The 13,624-nt window shown below is 42.1% G+C and overlaps 1 protein-coding gene across 1 annotated transcript in view; it reads right to left on the minus strand.

The window, feature by feature from the left end:
- The window catches only part of Marchf11 (membrane associated ring-CH-type finger 11), a 111,352-nt gene extending 98,666 nt beyond the window's left edge, over nucleotides 1–12,686 (minus strand). Inside the window, exons 1-2 of the mRNA XM_026392393.2 lie at nucleotides 12,150–12,686; nucleotides 10,822–10,977 (exon numbers count right to left, since the gene is read on the minus strand). Of these exons, the coding sequence (XP_026248178.2) occupies nucleotides 10,822–10,977; nucleotides 12,150–12,686 (693 nt within the window). The remainder of the gene's footprint in view (nucleotides 1–10,821; nucleotides 10,978–12,149) is intronic.
- Between the last annotated feature and the right edge of the window lie 938 nt (nucleotides 12,687–13,624).

Here is a 13,624-nt window from a genome sequence, read left to right on the forward strand (position 1 = left end):
GTGCATATTTCTTTTTGAAATTTCCTTTTCTGTAACAGATATTACCTTCAATCCCAGTAGTGGCAGGTCAGAGGAGGAGGCAGTGAAGGATAGGGAGATTCATCCCTCACCCTAAGTGCTTTCTTCAAGTCACTGAGAAACGTGTCAACATCTAAGGGTTTTCCATGCATAGCTACCCAGCAAATTTTGGCAAAGTTAATTGTAGCTACAATATTTGTATTTCCTTTATTTTTAAAAATTAATAGAGAGGCCACCTGCATACATAGTTATGAAAACTATCTGCAAATGTTAACATAGAGAAGTTAATGCTAGCAAGGGAGATGGGGGAGAGAGCAGGACAAACATATTTCCTGTGGCTTATGAAATATTCTTCCATAAGAACATAAATAAAATCCCCTGATATTTGTTAGAGTTTCTATCTTTCCCAGAATCTTTTTTTAACAGATTGAACAAACCAAGGCAAGCCTGTGTACATTTCCTGAAATAGTTCCCTGTTCATCATAACTATTATGCAGTTCAATGTCGTGACACAAATTGAGTAGGGAGATGACATTTGGCACAACTGCAAGACCATATATAACAAAGGAGTGTCCAGAGGGTTCTTATTCCAAGAGCTAGAGGCTTATGGACAGGCATCCTGGGCCTGAATTAAGCTCTTGGCCACTTGCACATAATTAGCATACCAAAAAGGGAAGCAAAACTAAAATGCCCATTAAGACAACAGAATTCTATTACTCCAATAAGGACACATTGCCCAAGTGTCACCAATCAAAATGAAGAAACTTGAAGAGACAAAAACTGGAATCCCAAAATGCCAAAGGGGGAATGTTTCCTCTGATAGGCTGAAGCAAAGCCAAAATGAGGGGTGGTGGGATTAAAAAAAGAAGAAGAAAAAATCAGTGGAGTAGACAATGGGGACTGAAGGGAAGGGGGGAGGGATGGGACAAGAAAAGGTGGCAAAATGAACCGGACTTTTGCTGTGTACATATATAAATACACCAGAGTGAAACTCACCATCACTCACAACCACAAGAGGCTAATTTTCAAAAAACAATAAGTAAATAGCATAAAGATCAGTAAACCCGAGGGAAGGAAAGAGGAGGAGGGGGGAGGAAAGAGAAAGGAGAAGTACTGGGGACTGAATTACAACAAACTATATTCCATGCTCTTATAATTATGTCAAAATGAATCATATTGTTATGTGTAACTAAAAAGAACCAATTTTAAAAAACTGAAAAGAGAGAAGGTTATCAGATGGGAGTTTTCACATCATATCATATACCTAAGGGAGGGATGGAGTAAGAAATGGCTCTTCAATAAGTACCCTTACAGACTTTGCCTATATGGAAATGCGTTTGTGCATGTGTGTGCGTGCAACTGTCTCTAGTCCACCTCTGCTTAGATAAAACTTCATTTGGCAAAATCATGTGAAACAGCTGTTGAATTATGAGCTATGCTCATGAGGAAGACATTGTCCGATACCCAAGGATACAGCAAGTACAAGCCAAGATGCAATTTCTCTTGGCCACATCCTCTGAGCTGCCATCCATTTACTGGTAATCGTAGGCGATTATCTGCTCATCAGCCCATTCCCTGCCTTCTGCAGGGTCAGAGGAGCTCTCATTTTGCCCTCCAAGTCATCCCATTCTACTCAGAGAAGGTCCAAAAATAGAAGGAAGCTGAGTTTCCTTTGTTCCAATCCCTTTAGCAAAACATCAGTCACATCCCAGCAAAGCTACATGCCAAGGGAAGGCAGGAAATGAGCAAGGAGGAAAGAGCCTGTTCTCTGCTCCATCTCCCTGGGTTGGAGTATGTGTTCACCACATTCCTAAAGCGGTGCTACAACTGTACAAACCACTCATCAAAAAAGTCACCTTGTTTTCAGCCAGGTGGCAGATTTCACACCAAAAAGAAATTATAACCAGTAGACATTCTCAGTAGCTCAGCCATACCATGATCATACAGTAAAATTTCCAACAAATTATTCAAATTCCCTGCACAAATGCTACATGAAACCCTTCAACCAGTGACAATCTCAAGAAAGCAAATGTGTCACACAGGGATAATTCCACATTCACCAAGTCTTTTTTTCATGACATTTTATGTTCTGAAAAGAGCAGATATGTCTCATTGGAAGATTTTTTTTTTTAATTTTAGGTTTTAAAAATAGATCCCTGAGGAGTTGGGGTTGTGGCTCAGTGGTAGAGTGCTTGCCTGGCATGTGTGAGACACTGGGTTTGTTTCTGAGCACCACATATAAATAAATAAACAAAATAAAAGTCCATTTAAAAAAAAAAAGAAAAAAATAGAGATCTCTGAATTACTTTTTTTTTAAAGAGAGAGTGAGAGAGGAGAGAGAGAGAGAGAGAGAGAGAGAGAGAGAGAGAGAGAAGAGAGAATTTTTAATATTTATTTCTTAGTTCTCGGCGGACACAACATCTTTGTTGGTATGTGGTGCTGAGGATCGAACCCGGGCCGCACGCATGCCAGGTGAGCGCGCTACCGCTTGAGCCACATTCCCAGCCCCTCTGAATTACTTTTAAAGGATTTTTACTGTGGTCTAAAAAGCTGAATATATTTTCCCAGGCAAATTCTAAATAGCATTATTAAAAGATAAACTTAAAAACAAGTTGAAAATTAACAGCTTGTGGATGGCTAATATATGAGTAATGAATGCATTACTTCTTAAGATGCATCTTCACTGCAGAAATAACATGACTTCCATGATTCTGGGCCCTTCGCTAAAACATTCACTTGTACATCCACTCATTCATTTATACCACAAATATTCACTGGATACCCACCATGTGACCAAGAAAAACAATCTCAAGCAATATTGAGCTGTTTTTTTTTTAAATTTGGTCTAAAATTTGTTCCACTTATTGTTATACTTACCCATTTGGAAAGCAAGGTTAGAAACCCTAAGCAAACTGAAATCATATCATTTTAAGACATTCAGAAGAGGGTATGCCAATCACATCTGCACATAAGAGAATCTACACCAACATTCTCCACAATGCATTCCAGGCCTCATTGAGATGAGAGGTGGCCTGTTCCAAGGACACTGAGAGCTCATTCTGACATGCCCCTGCCTTCTGCTTCTCACTTAACTGATGCTACTCCTGGGAATTGAGGATATGAGTCTGACACAACCAAGAAACCAAATGAAACAATGATTTAAATATTTAATATTAAAAAGAAATAGCATTTTGTCATGGAGCTCAAGTGCCACCATTTTTAAAATAATGCAAGCTCATCATGATTTCACTAGAAATTACAAACAACAACAACAACAACAACAAAATTTAGAGACACTTTGCACATGTAGTTTTGTAAGAGGTCATGAAACACCTCAGTCAACATCAATGTTCCATTTGTTTAAACTACTGCCAAGTGCCGCTGGGCCAAGTCCAGCTCACCACCTGCTCTGGCTTAGCCCACACACTTTTACATTTTTAAGTGGCAGGGAAGAACTTTTTAAGGAATAGTATTCCTTGACACATTAAAATTTTGTAAAATTCAAATTTCAGTGTCTATTATTAAAGCTGTACTGGAACACAGCCATGCTCATTCATTTATATAGTGTCCGTGGCTGCCTCCTTGTCAGGAGAGTGGCTACAATGGCCCCAAGGCCTAAAGGGCTTTCTATCTGGCCCTTTAGAGAATAAGTCTGTTGACGTTAGATGTAAATAAGAAGTTAAATGTTATCAAATGAGAACACAGAGTCATGACCATGTTCCTCCATCCAACCACTGCCAAAGTGTCTTGCTACTCTTACTTGCTTTGACCAGTAGGTCTACCCATTTCAACTCAGGAGACTCAAGGGGAAATTCTTCCTTCCTGCAAGCAGGTGGATGCACAGGCCAAGAAAACAAAGAAGAAAGTAGAAAAACAGATGTGTATGGAGAAGAATGCTCTGGAGTAGAACCAATGGGGTCTAACTGTCCCCAGGTCTTGTTCTATAAAGTTTAGAAACGGCAGAGTACAAGGCCTAAAATGTTCCCTACCTCCTTTTTTCTCCTGTCTCAGAGCTATCTGGCTCTGGGACAAGTTATAAAATTACTGTACACACAGCCTGTACAGTAAATAAAGTGGCTACAGTAGTATACAAAATTAATTTACATATTTCATTCAGTAAAGAATCATTAATCTTTTCTAGTGAGTCAATTGCAGATTCATGTGTTTGGGAAATGAGTAAGCAAATGAAACAAAAACAATTTCTAAGGCAGGGAAATTGCCTCGTGATGTGTTCTTTATTTTGACATTTGTAGTTCACTATAAGACATGCCATCGTATACACTGAAATATTGCATTTGAGCACTGTTTTTCAGTTAACTCAGGGGGGGACATGAAAAGTCTCCCCTCAATTTCTCATTGGCTTTAAACCACAAAGAACATCAGTAAGAACCGCTAGAGAAAAAGTCAAAGTGGCGGCTCACCATGTATTATGGTCTGGATCTGGAACGTCCCCCCAAGGCTCATGTGCAGCAACCTTCAAAGTGAGGCTTTGGGGAAGTGAACGGATCATGAGGGCTCTGAGCTCATGGGGTGGATGAATGCACTGATAGGTGGATGGACTACTGGGAGATGGTAGGAAGTGTAGCAGTGGGGGATGGTTGAAAGAAGTAGGTCACTAGGGCACAGTGGAAGGGCGTTTCTTGTCCCCAACCCTTTCCCTCCCTCACCTGTCTCTCTCTCTCTCTCTGCTCCTCAGCTGCCATGAGTTACACAGTTTCCTTCTCCTTCAATCATGATGCTCAGACACAAAGCAATATGGATTGAAACCATGAGTCAAAATAAACTTTTCCTCCTTTACGTTGTGTCTGTCAAATATTTCAGTCACAGTGATGAAAAGCTAACACACCATGTCACAAGGGCACACAAGTGGACAGTTTTGAGAATTTTTAAGCCAAAAAGTGCAAAGGCCTTGAACTACTTCAAAAGACAGCATGCAATACTGATGGAGTTCCAGTTCTCATGTTTTATCCACACATTTTCAAAATCTCAGCCAATTTCAATAATCTCTCAGCTCCTCTTAGTGCATCAACTACATCATGCTATCAGTTCTGAAGATGAAGATACCTCTTTCATGTCATCCAGGAAAAATAATGACTACAGGAGTCCTCCAAAAGCTAATTAAGGTTCTATAAATGCCATACAGGTAAGCCCAGAAGTTCTACCTTAGAAAGATAACAAAGACAAACCCAGCTGGCACTATCTTCCTCTCTAATTTATATCTATCATGATGAATCTCAGGGTTTAAGGATATGGATAAAAATGAAAACTCATCTCATGTCACCCTCCTTCTTAGGACCCCTTCCAGTCTTGCTATAAGACGACCTGCTGCTGAGAGCACATTATAAATGTTTAAAGGACAAGCAGTAATGGAAGGCTAATAAAAATGTTACAGGCTAGTAAAAGTGGCCAAGGGCCTCATACCCACAAAGGTATACGTCCCACATGAAGTCTTGATCCCTCCCCAGGCAGGAAAGGCAGGTAGATACTACTGTCCTTTCCTGGGGTACTCTGAGCAATGAAGGAGGAAGAAGGAGAGTTGGGGACACCGTGATTCTCTGTGAATGACACTTAGCTCCCCCTGGCCATGCTGCCCTCCAGGAATCTCTGAGGCTTCTCTGGCCTCCCCTACTGATAGGTCACAGGAATCCCACCCAACAGGGGCCCACTGCAAAGTACAAACGAGCAATGGCTGCCTGACTTTGAATAGTGCTGCCCTGAATCTCGCCACATTTAAAAGCACCTTATAACTCTAATTATGGGAAGACTCAGAAGGACGTAAGGAAGACCCATGGGAAATGACAACTAGAAAGGAAATAAGTTACATTACATCTCATTACACCTGCTGGTCCATTAATTATTTATGATAATTAATTTGATCTGAAACTGAGATGGGTTTCCCCCAAAAAGCAAGAGATAATAATCTAAAGACAAAGAACGATACTGGATTCTTAACACGCATCACTTGGAAATGATCTAAGTAACCATCCACAGATGAATGGATGAGAAAACATGGTATTTAGACACGAGAGAATACGATTCAGCCTTCAAAAGAAAACAAAATTCTGTCATTTGCTATAACATGGATGAAACTAAAGGACGTTATGTGAATTGGAATAAACCTAGCTCAGAGAAACAGATAACAATATAATATTACTTGAGATGTGGAATCTACAAAAAGTTGAACTTACCGAAGTAGAAGGTAGAATGGTCAGTACCAGAGACTGGGGATGGAGTGGTTGGAAAAGGGGAGATGTTGGTCAATGGGTACAAAGTTATAATTAGAGAAAAGGAGTAAGTTCTGGGGCTCTATTGCCCAGCTCAAGGATTGTAATTAATAGTAATGTACTGCGTATTTCAAATCAGAGAAGATTTTAGGCATTCTTACCACAAAGACATGATAACTATTCGAGTTGATGATTATGCTAATTAGTAGGACTTAATTATTCCATAAAGTATATATGCATTGACATATCTCATATCCTATAAATATGTGCAATTATTATTTTTCAATTAAAAATAAAGTAAGACTTTAAATGACATGGAAAGAGGGATCATTAATGTCACTTTGATGACAAGAGACTGAAGAAAACACGAAGGACCTGTCACCAGGGGCCAACTGAAGGTCCCCACCCCCTAGGTGAGGAGAAGTAATTATAATCACAGCCAAAAGTCAGATGGCACCTACCACATTCCAGGTGCTATTCTGTGCTCTTCCCGTGTGTTTCCAATCCTCAAAATAATGTATGAGATTGGTGTCATTATCCTGTATAAAGATGAGCTAACTGAAGCACTGAGAGTCTAGGAAGCTGGTCTAAAGAAACAGCCATTACTTCACATTTACATGTTTTTATATTTGTAGGCAGTGCAGTCTGCTTTTATAGCAAGTTGAAAGTTTCCTATACAATGATTTATCTAGTAAATGTTACCTCTTCAAAGATCCATATCTCTTGATAGACTACTAAAAGCTTCATAAACTGGAATATGGTTTAATTGACTTATAATGTCACCAACATCTCAGAATAAATTTGATCTTATATGTTCTTGCATCTCACTAATTATAGACCGTACTATGAGATTTGAAATAGAATTATCCTTTACTCTCGAAATATCATTAATGTATCATTTAGATATATTTATTAATAAATAAAATAGATTCTGCAAGTAGGTAGGAAGGTAAATGCATTTTAATTACCTCAGATTTAATTAACTCCTACAGCTAATGATGTAACAATTAAGATTTAAATATGTTGTAGAAAATACATCTGTTAACTTTCTATCGGGTCTTATTAATGAGCATTACTAAAATCAAATGAAATGGAGAGGTTTAGACCCCATTTCTAAAAGAACTCAAATGTCAATGAGAGAAAATAATTAAAACTAAGATTTCAGACTTACCGCAGCATGCTTCTCTCATACACACCTGCTTCCTGGCTCCTTGCCCTTCATTATCCCCACCTCCCAGTGAGCACCAGGGGATAAATCACAGTAATAATCACTTCTTAAAGTGCTTGAAGACATGCATCAAAAATCCTGATTGAGTCCATCTCCCATACATGCCCTCAGTAAGGCAGCTATGCTTATGCCTGCCAGTCCATGTGGACCAAACACAGAGACCAGGGCAAGCACAAGGAGCCATTTTAAAAGCTATCTCCTATGATGAGTTAAGGATGGACATTCTCTTTAAAAGAAAAACTGGACTCCCTTCAATCTGAGTTGGTCTTATGACTTGCTTTAAACAAAAAAATGCAGAGATGTAAAACCATGTTACTTCAGAGGTTGAGCCTTAAAAAATCTGTAACTTGCACTTGCACCTTTCTGAAACCCAGTTACCACAGCCTGAGAAACACAAATGGCATGGAAGGACAAATGAGGCACCAGGAGGCAGCTCCAGGGAGCTTCCAAACCAACAATCAGCACCAAGAACAAGTCAACCAAGTGATCTATCCTTGATGCTCCAGCCAATCAGACCTCTGGATTATAGCACCAATTGATGTCACATGTGGAACAGAACCTCCCAGCTGACCTCAGTCAATACAAACACACAGTTAATAAGTAATGGTTGTGTTTAAACTATTAAGAACTCAAGTGGTTGTTATGCACAAAAAGGCAGCCAGAAACTTTAGAGACACAGTTCCTACTCACCAGTCTTAAACAAGACAAGTTGATAGACCCAGAAACATCATGAAGGCTAGGAGTAGATTGAGAAGAACACTTGCTAGAACAGTAACAATGGCTATGGCCCCTGGAGCCAGACTGACCTTGAATCCTGGTTTTACCCTTTACTAGGTATGTACCTAGTAGAAGTTACTGACCTTTTCTGAGCCTCAGTTTCTACTTGGGTAAAATAGAGATAATAATATTCCTCACCTCTCTGATTTGCTACATGGACTAAACAGCAGTATCCATAAAGCACTTAGAACAGTGCCTGCCACAGAGTAAATGTTCCTTAGATGTTATCTCTTCTTATTATTATTTATTCTCTATTTTTCTCTACATTCAAGGAAATACCTGCTCACAGTTGTGGGACAGCTCTATACCTGGGACAGAGAGAGATGGAAAGTGAAGGGAAGGGCCATAAATATGCTTCTGTGGGACTCTTCACCATGAGGAAGTGGATCCCTACCTACCTACCAAAGCAACACGAATGTGATAAATGCTAATTCGGAAACTCTGGGCTTACACTGGCAAGGGAAAAAGATAAGAAGCTCAGGCTTTTTATCATCCACAACAGAAATATCAGGCAAGTGGCCAAACCTGATCTGAGCAACTGAGTATAAACTACTCCTAGGTATAAGAACCCACTCTGGGAACTTTATAACTCTTTTGTTTATTGAGAGCACCATGCTTTATTTATAGTGAAGTCCTGAAAAGTTATCTCATCTCTGGTATGACAGAAGCTATTATCAAACTCATATCAACTTTGTTTCTGAATGTTATTTCACAATTCATGGCAACAATCAGATCAGGTTACCTACTGATCCCAGTATTATTTATATATGTCATAATAAAATGTGTTGCTAAATGTGTTAGTAAGAGTGGATTAGTTAGAGGGTTTTGTGGAGAGGAGGAGGTCCATATCAACATAGTTTGAAGATATGCTTTTGTTAAAATAATCATTGAGTATTTTTAATGATGTAAAAGACAGCAGTAGTCAATTCTTTTTTGCTATAGCAATACAATTTGTGTGTGTGTTTATGTGTGTGTGTGTGTGTGTGTGTGTGTGCATTTTTAAATGTTCTTCAAGGACCTATTTCTATTTACTTCAAATTATCCCAAATGAATTAACATGTAATGTTCATAAGCTGAAGTTTTCAAATTACTGAGTAAGCATTCTGTTTCAACCCTTGAGCTTCTGACCATAGTCCTTCTCATTAGACTTTTTTGCCAAAGCAACAGCAACTATCATTTCTTATCTTTCCATATATTTGTATTCATAAGCTATTATAGATACAATTACATTAACCATGTCCTGACCTTTGGACATGGTTCCATCTGTTTTTCAACACAACTATGATAGACCTCTAAATTGATCTCCAAGTAGTTTGATCAATTAAAGGTTCTGGGAAAATGTGTCAGGCTTGCACCTATCTTCAGCATGATAACACCACTTATCCAAATTAGCCATGCTTCTTCTTTTCAAATAATTTAAAAGCCTCAGGTCAGCTTGAGAAAATTCATATTTTTATCTCATGCTTGTTAGTCATGCCTTAAATGGCAACTACCAGAGACGAAAATTAATTGCAAACTATACGAAGGATGTGCAAATTAAAAACTATGAAATTTAAATTATTAATGCAGCAATATTTTAGCTCAAGTTTCTTTCTGGAAACACTACAATTTCCTATAATACTACTCAATGCAAATCACATTTGGTGATTTAGATAGAAACAGGATTTTATTGCATTTTCCCCCTCTCAACTTTTCAATTCCCTCTTCCTGTTCCTCTCATTATCTCCTTTGTCTCTGTACTAACTTTTTTCATTTGTCTATTTAATTTCAGTCCCATCTCACTATCTGACCTTATCACTTACATGTTACCCTACTTTTCTTTAAAATGTCATTCTTAATATTCCATGTTTTACATTCTACCAGCCTACTCAAAGAACCCAATCAGGTGCACCAGGAAAAAAAAAAGAAATAGTTTCTTCCCCCCCCAGGGCATTTGTGTACATTGTTGTTATGTGATTTTATACAAAAGTTTAATAATATATGTGATACCAGTAGTATTATTGAAAGTAACTCTTGGAAATACTTCTGCATCCACTGTATAGTTGAATACAGCAAAAAATGAAATGACCAAAATTTAACTATGAAAAAAATCTTCTATGAAAAAAGAAAGCCTGGTTAAATGAAAAGAGTAATTCATATTAGAACTGATAGGTTCAACCAAAGTTTCCATTAGTAGTAAAGTTTTGCTTTCCATAAATGGGGCTTATCAGTGTTTATACCCATTAACAAAATATTAATAAGATACATTGTGTAACATTTCTAATTAGTAAAAATAGATTTAAATAGGGCATACGATATTTTACCAACTTGATCTTTTAGAAACAAAAGTGGTTTCAATTTGGTCAGTAAATAACAAATTATTGAGAAAACCATTTGATTAAAATGTCTTTTGAGTTTCTCAGATAAATGTAATTGCTTTCTCAAAGCACATCTCTACAAATTCTAAATCTTGGTTTTACTGCAATTTGCATAAAATGTTTTAAGTAGCATAAGTAAATATCCTAAGTAATAACTAAACTCAAGTGCACTCATGTTAACTAGATTATTTCTGGAAAAACAAAATGTCATGTTTACCTGGCAAGGTTGTTTCATCTTAATGGCTATCACGTGGTATCTATAACAGCAGAGCTCGCAGGTCCAGGAGCCTCTCTCACTGATCCACTTTAGCAGGCACAGTTGGTGTGTGTACCGAACTGACCCATCACATCGGCAGGGATTTAATAGCTCTCCCTGGAACAGAAAAAGGTCAATAGGAATATTTGTGTTTGTGTCTTTATTTAAAAATACAAAGCTTGCTTTCTTTTTTCTTTCAAAGTCATTTACCCAGAAGGATGCAAGCATCAAGCTCTATCCCAGAAAAGCAAATTAAAATTTTATACCTCTGATGGGAATGAAACTAAAGTCTTAAAACTATTTCATATATATTGCTGAGAGTTATGACATAAATGTTTCTACTAACATTCACAGTGTCTGCAAGATATAGCTCCCAATACCCTTGGGGGAAAGCTGTACTATTAAATCTCTTTAATAACTTTTAAGTGGATGGTCAGATGCATTTCCTCTGTAGTTATTCTTAATCATTGCTAAAGAAGAAATGCATGGCATCCCAGGAAGTAGCTTGCAATAGCATTATGCTTTTACTTTTTCTAAATGTAGCATCATAAATATTGACTTAGGGCACTATATCCCTGAAAGCATGCATATTCTTATACAACTTCCTTACTTTTAAAAATATTAAGCCTGATGTTTTCTCAGCCCACACATTTTGTAAAAGAGATATATTATCCTCTATTGTGCATGATCAGTCTCATATAAGTTTGCATGCACCTTGAATGGTGTTCTAGAATTCTGTTTCTAACAAAATATAAAGTACTCTGTTGGCTAAGTTGCCTTTCTTTCAAAGCACTTTCCTATCTCTCTTGAAAGAACTGTAACGTGCTTTTCACATCAGTAAGACGCAACCACCAAAATCTTCAATAAGAAAAGAACCTGCTCTTGTGACATGATTCAACTCCAGTCATGGTCTCAGGGTACATTAATGGACTTCACCTTACATTCTATAGTTTTGCTTCTACGTACAAACCAAAATCCTTTGAGTAGTTCACGAGAGATTCTTATGGCCTTACAATATCATTAAAGCACCCTACGAACGTGTAACTACAAAACCAGGTGGTGAAGAAAAAGTGTGGAGCAAATTAGCCCCATATTCACCACCGGGACATTTTCATATGCTTTCACAGAAAAGGAAGGGGAACCACAAGGCAGCCACTGCTCAGAAGGCAGGACCCGGCCGGCTGAAAGGGAGGGTGCGCTGTCCGTGGTGCTGAACCATCGAAAGCGAGAGCCGTCCAGGCACTGGCCGAGTCCACTGCCTGCTGCCCTGGAGTCCCACCGGGCCTTACCTGCTCCGCGCCCTGGAAGCAGATCTTGCAGATGGGCTGGTGATGCTGGTGCTGGTGCCCGGCGCCTTGGTCGCCGCCGCCGCTGCTGCTGCTGCGGCTGCTGCACACGGAGCGCGTCTCCGGCTGGTCGCCGGCGCCCCGCCGCTCGCCCTCCCCGCCTGCTCCGGCCTCAGGCTCCCCGGGGCCGCCCTTCCCCGCCGCCGCTTCGGGGACGGACACCTCGGGGAGGTGCCTCGGACCCTCCCCAGAGTCGCCAGCCGCCGACACCTCCTGGCCGGCGGGCGGCAGGGGCAGCGGCGGCGGCGGTAGCTCGTCCGTGCCCCTGCGCCGCGGGGACACCTCCACCGGCGGGTCATCCGGCCCCGCCGTGCGCTCAGGGAGCACAGGCGGCGTGGGCAGCGGCGGCAGGTAGCGCGGGACTGCGAGGACCGGGGCCGGCTCTCCCGGTGGCGGCGGGGGCGGCGGCGGGGGCGGCTCGGCGTCTCCGCTCTCCGCCCCGCGACACAGACTGAGGTTGTGGCCGCCCTCAGAGCTCATGGTGCTGCCGCCGCCCTCCTGCCGGCCCGGCTGGAGGGCCGGGCACGGACTGCAGCCGAAGAGAGAGCGGAGGGGGAGGAAGGAAAGGGGAGGAGGGAAGAGGGTGGGGAAGGGGACCCGGGCGCGGAGGGCAGGAGGGCGGGACGGGAGGGGACGCGGAGGGCCTGGCGCGCCAGCAGAGGCGGCTGCTCCGTGGAGCCGCCGGCTCGGCTCTGATGGAGGCGGCGCCGAATTCGGCTGCGCGTGAGAGCCGCGCTGCGGAGGGGGGCGTGGGGGAGCTGCGGGGCAGGAGGGAGGAGCAGCGCGGCGGGCGGGTGGGCCCGCGGAGTGGGCGCGTAGGGAGCTCGCGCCGAGTCCGGGGGCGGTTCGTGGGAGGGAGGCGGGGGGCGCGCAGCCGGGGTGAGGCGCGGCGAGGACCAGCTGGAATTGGGGGATCCCTCAGCGGCTCCACCGACCCCGCCCCGGGGCCGCTCACGTCGGTTCCGGGGCGGATTACCCCTCTCCAAACGGCGCGGCACTGCGGCTCTCGTGCAGGGAAAGGGGGAGGGGTCCGAGGCCGCCAGTCCAGAGACGGTTATTGGGTGGGTAAGTGGGATTCAGCAGCGCGGGCCGGGTGGGGGCGCGATGTCTGAGCCCAGACCTGCGTGGGAGCAGGGGCGCGCCAGACCCGCGTTCTGGGAGCATTGGAGCCGGAGGAACATGGGCGCGGGAAAGGACGCACGCACCCGGGTACAGTAACCGCCGCTGACCCGTGATCGCTCCGGGGCCTTGAACCTTCTCCCTCAAGGGCGCTCGCCTTGCTGCCTGAGAGCCTTCAGATAGAAGTCACAGGAAGATTTAACCTCCCACAGTGTGTCACGCCCCTGATTCATCCCCGGGTCTTCCTCGCGCCCTCTCTCCTGCAGTAAGTTTCCTGGGTTATTTCTAAGTATCTTGTG

Source organism: Urocitellus parryii, chromosome 1 (genome assembly GCF_045843805.1).
Source record: "Urocitellus parryii isolate mUroPar1 chromosome 1, mUroPar1.hap1, whole genome shotgun sequence".
Lineage (NCBI taxonomy): Eukaryota > Metazoa > Chordata > Mammalia > Rodentia > Sciuridae > Urocitellus > Urocitellus parryii.